Source organism: Crocodylus porosus, unplaced genomic scaffold (assembly GCF_001723895.1).
Source record: "Crocodylus porosus isolate Cpor-Errol unplaced genomic scaffold, CroPor_comp1, whole genome shotgun sequence".
Classification (NCBI taxonomy): domain Eukaryota; kingdom Metazoa; phylum Chordata; order Crocodylia; family Crocodylidae; genus Crocodylus; species Crocodylus porosus.
The window spans coordinates 124,042,183-124,047,690 of NW_017728886.1; the positions used below are offsets into that span (position 1 = coordinate 124,042,183).

Sequence of the window (5,508 nt, forward strand, 5' to 3'; positions counted from 1 at the left end):
TAGATTTAGGCTAGATATCAGGAGGCGCTACTTCACGGTCAGGGCGGCTAGGATCTGGAACCAACTTCCAAGAGAAGTGGTGCTAGCTCCTACCCTGGGGGTCTTGAAGAGGAGGTTAGATGTATACCTTGCTGGGGTCGTCTGAATCCAGTACTCTTTCCTGCCATGGCAGGGGCTCAGACTAGATGATCTACTCAGGCCCCTTCCGACCCTAGAAACTATGAAACTATGAAATAAGGGAGAGTGGACAGTGATGGGAGAGGCAAAGAAGAAAAGAACCCACAGAAACAGAAGTGGAACATGGAGTCAATATGCACTTTACAGACTAAATAAATAAGATATATAGAGAGCACAAGCTTTCATGGAGTACACTTCATCAGATGCGGTGAAAGGACGAGCACTTCATACTAACAGTGGGCGACCTCTCGCTTTTATTCACAGTCCTACCTGTATTATCACTGTTTGCCCTTTACCATTTTATCAGCTGCCGCTGTCACCTGACATAGTTCCCTGAGAGGTTTGTTTGCCTGTTTAACTTTGAATGCAAGAAGAGGAGAAATTACATCATGTAAAGAATGTGATTGTTTTATTGAGGCCATATGACCAAGACTAGAAATGTAAGTAGGAAAAGTTAACAGTGTTGCTTGCTTGCTTTATGAAACAGAGTCATTTATACATCAAATTACATTTCAAAATACTTGATGACTCTTATCCTGTTCATGAGTTATTCTATCCACATCTATTTTGAAATTAAAATTCAAAGATTTACTAAGTTATACACAACATTCTTATTTTTGCACAAAAGAAACCAGTTTCCATATTTTATTTGCTCATCAGGGCTCACCTGACTCTAGTACTTATGCAAATATTTGTTAATTTTAGTTTACTTAATAACATGGGTCTGTGCGAGTGAAACATGAATGCAAGACTAAATCAAATCCCTTAATACCTGAAGAATAACATAAGCTCCAGAGGGAAAAGGTGAGGGGGTTTATGGGGGCAAAACCAATCCCCTCGGTTTCTAGGTATAAACAGGTAAAATATCAGACTGATGAACATAGCAATGATAGAGGAAGGGAGGAGGGTCTGAGAAACATCCTCTCTTCCTGCTATTGAACATGTAAATACAACCTCTATATGGAAACCAGGAGTCCAAAGGTTTTACAGGGAGACTACAGCCTACCATGTAGGACAAAGTTGCTATAAGAGGCAGCAATTCTCAGCAAAGCAGTTGATGTGCAGCAAATGTGTAATTCAACACTGATGGTGACAGCACTAACTTTATATATAAAGGCAACAGTAATAACGGTGTATATAACACCCTATGAATCTTTGTTATCCCTCTACAGCAGTAAGTGACCTTCTGCTCAAATTGATATGCTCTGTGCAGTCAGCAACTGCAAAAGTACTCCGGAATCAGCCAGTACTGGGTCTGCTGATCCTCTCTTTTTCCTCCCTTACCCTGTAGATGTGGCATTTTTTTTATGCCTCCATGGTCATATCCCCCTCCGCATCAAAACAGACAACCAGCACCCTCTTGGGTGTATACCACATAGCTGCTTCCTGTTTAATTCAACCCTCTCTGACAGATTTTCAACAGGAAGATTAATTTACAGTTAATATTTGTTGTACTATACAATAATCTGAAATCTAACATTACCTCAACACCTCTGTGTAGTCAAAAGCCTGACAGGGTCGAACAACACCTTCTACAGGAATATAGTCAGAGTGTGAACAGTTTGCTCCAGCTGCATGCTTAACAGTAACACTGGTCAGATGGGGAAGCAGTGGGTCTTATGAAACAAAGGTATATTTATTTACGGCATTTTCTACCATAGCTGCAATTCTACATACAGTTGTTATAGATTTCTGGCAGGGAGAGTAACTTGTCCCTCTGAGTTAAGCACATTAAACTCAGTACATTTTGCTTCCACCTGGGTTATGGTAACTTCCATTTCATCTTACCTTTGCCTTGATGTTTAGCAGTATGCCCTTATTGAAAACTTGAGGCTGTGTAACTGCCTTTTGAAGGTGTAAAGTGAAAAACAGTTTTTGTCCCCAGTCTCTCTCTCTCAACATTTCTGAGATCTTTTGTCCCTGTCTAAATTAAATCCTGAGAATCTATTACAAAGACATGGCAACAGTCTGAACCTCTTTTACCAGCCATCTCCAAAGTGATTTTGACCCAAACAGATTCTATTTTAGCCATGTTATATGTTGTCTTACCTCTCTGAGGTCTAACACACCTTACGTATAACGCAATCCAGCTTTATTTTTATCTATCCTAAGCAGCATGCATCTTTCAACATCTGTCTATCCTGGCTGCTATTCCTTCATGTTTTTATTACATAGTTCAAGTTCCTCCATTTTGTTGCCCAAGCTCCTAGCATTTGAATACAAACAAAATTCCACCCTGACATAAATGCTGCTCCAACTTGTTTAACTCCAGAAAGACTTTAGAGATGACTAATTTGAGTGAACGAAAGAAGTAGGCTGTCCCATTTTTCCAGCTTTCCATCCAGACACACTAATTTGTAACTATGCTAATAACAATTATTTACCCTGACATAAATGCTTTATTTCAAATTCCACAGTTCTTGTGGAAAGAAAATAAACATGGTCATGGCTTGTTTTTATTCATGAAGACACAAATGAACATACCTCAGTGTTCTTATCATTGTTTGAGGCATAAAAATAAATACTTGAAGGTAGCCTATGTACAAAACAGCACAGAGAGAAAGCAGCCCTACAAATATCTGCCTTGAATAAATACCAAGGACAATGCAGTATATACTAAGTTAGTACAGAGAGAATTTTGGAGAAATTGGGCTTTGTTATAAGGCAGAACAGCTGGTATACCTACTTACATGTTCTAAGCATAAGAAATTACTATGATTTGAAAAACTGAAATAATATGGCTTTAATAACTTTAATTGTTGTACTCAAAGCAACTCCTAAAAATAACTTTGATATGCAATAATGAAAAATCTTTTGCTAATATTTCAGTAGAAATGGAGATAAGGTGTTGAATAAGCATGGTAACATACACTAAGTTTTTGCAATCTCCCAATTCAGGGACCAGCCTTACATTAGATGGGTCACACAGGACCTGGGTTTTTTTTTGTTAACTCTTCAATCTAATGAATGCCTGGGGGAATGCAAGATAACAATTTTCTATAACAGAGCTCCAAAATGAGGAGTAATTCAGAAGCCCAGATCAGGTTTTTTACAATTCTAAGCAATGTCTATGAAATCAATGAAATAGCTGCATATGGCCAGCTATATCAGCCCCATAGAGAAGGTGGGGGAGGGGGAACAAAGAGCAAAACCAGTAGGCTTTGTATAATCTCTATTAAGAAGTGGCTTTGAATCAGCACGGTTTCACCCCCTTCACATAAACTTGTATCTTCCATTTCCACACATCTGACATCCAGCAATTTTGAAAAGAATGTACAGGACTCATGGCACAGGAGACATGAATTACTTTGCATGGCACCTTCCTCCCTCAGAACTGTTATTTCCCCACCTAAAATAGCTTGGCTATAGTTTTCAGAATTATTTTAACTCCATCTTTGCTCCATATTCTCAAGTCCCGCTCAGGGAAAGTCCAATGGATCACAAACAGGAGAAAATCAAATGCACAGACTTAGGCAGCCCAGCACTCACTTCAAGGGAAGGAACAGAAGGAAGCCCCATTCGTTTGGCAGAAAAGTTAAAGGAAGATCAGCCAGGTACAAGCAGCTGATCTTTCCTAAGAAGCATAGGTAACATGGCCCTGTATTTGTATTTTGAATCAGATAACAGCAACTGTAAGCAGCCTAAGGCCCCCCACATAAATATGTTTAAATCTAACTGTATCCTAAAATTATGTTAACGTTCAAAGAGATACCAGTCAGTTACATGCTGGGCATGTCTACACGAGACACTATGTTGCTGTAGTGACAAGCTACGGCAACACATCTCATTGCTAATGACGTAGCGTCCATGGGCTCAAACTATGATGCTGCCGCTACTGCTCAGTAGCAACAAGATACTGAGCAGTAGAGTTGGAAATGACCTGTATCACACTAGGACTGCGGCGTACCAACGGTTGCTGCACAGTGCTATGCTAAAGCAAGTACTGAATGTCTGTGCAGTAAAAACTCTGCTGTCGGGTGCAGGCATAGACGTGCCCACTCCATGCAAGATCCCATGCACCTTCTCAGAATGCTCACCTGGTGGTTTCCCAGTCTTGGTCATCCTTATCTTTGTCCTCTTTGGAATCAGAAGTGTGAGGGTGTTTCTGCACAATCCTCATCCCACCAGCTTTCACTGGAAAGAAAATAAGGACAAGGACGTCAAAGAGATAATTAAGATAAAAAGAACAAGGAAATTTAGGAGGCAAATTTAAAAATGAAATAAATAAAAATAAAAAGATCAAATGCGTATTTGCAGACTAAATTTAAGAATTATGTCTATGCATGGTGATTACTGTATCCAAAAATATTTACAGGTGAAAGTTCTAAGCAGTAGCTGTGCCAGGCCTCTTGCATTGCCTTGGATCACACTCATAGCTTGTCTTTTATTATAGTACCAATACTATTTAAGAGGTGCAACATTTATTTCATAGTTTCATAGTTAGTAGGGTCGGAAGGGACCTGAGCAGATCATCAAGTCTGACCTCCATCTCCATTAATCTGGGGCAAACAAAGGAAGAAATGATGATGTTGGATTATCTCACACGTGAATTCTTTTGTTATTGTATAATTATACTATGCTACACAAAAAGTGCTGGAAAAATTCACTTTTATTATTCCAAATTAAATCTATACACCAAGTAATTGTTTTTTGAACATAAAGATATTTTCTTCAAATAACTACAAAAAATCCAAAAAGGACAATTAATTTATCTGGGTGCAAAGCATTTACCACACCTCAAATCCAATTGACATGTTCTCATAGCTTACATTTAGTAACAACAGAAATTAATATTCACTCTGAAAGTTCAAGAAAAGTCAAGGTCAATATGTTGTTTTCATTGTCCACCCTGAGATAAAAGTAAAAAGCAATCTACAATCATGATTTAGGTGATATCTGATTTGGGACACTACAGCAAAATGAAAAGTAAAATTGAAAGCTTTTAGTAGTGATATTAGCAACAACAAAAAAATCTTCTTGACTGGAATACAGCAATACAGCACAAAATAAGATTTTAAGGTGACTGTGTCCTTCAAGAAAATAAGTTCAATTATTTTCCAATAAACATTAGAAACCGTAAGAGACAAAACTCCACACATGCATAAAGAAGCACATCTAACTTTTTAGTTGGTTTCAAGCTAATATTATCTCCACTGTGGAAGATTTCATAGATTCCATAGACATTAGGGCTGGAAGGGACCTCGAAAGATCATTGAGTCCAGCCCCCTGCCCAAAGGGCAGGAAGTCAGCTGGGGTCACAGGATCCCAGCAAGATAAGCATCCAATTTACTCTTGAAGGTGTTCAGTGTAGGTGCTTGAACCACCTCCGAT

The 5,508-nt window shown here is 38.7% G+C and overlaps 1 protein-coding gene across 2 annotated transcripts in view; it reads right to left on the bottom strand.

Annotated features, from left to right (window-relative positions):
* Positions 1 to 5,508, bottom strand: part of DAP (death associated protein) — an 80,771-nt gene that overhangs the window by 68,227 nt on the left and 7,036 nt on the right. For both annotated transcript variants that reach the window (XM_019541584.1, XM_019541577.1), the window contains exon 2: positions 4,215 to 4,311. In XM_019541584.1, the coding sequence (XP_019397129.1) occupies positions 4,215 to 4,311 (97 nt within the window). The remainder of the gene's footprint in view (positions 1 to 4,214; positions 4,312 to 5,508) is intronic.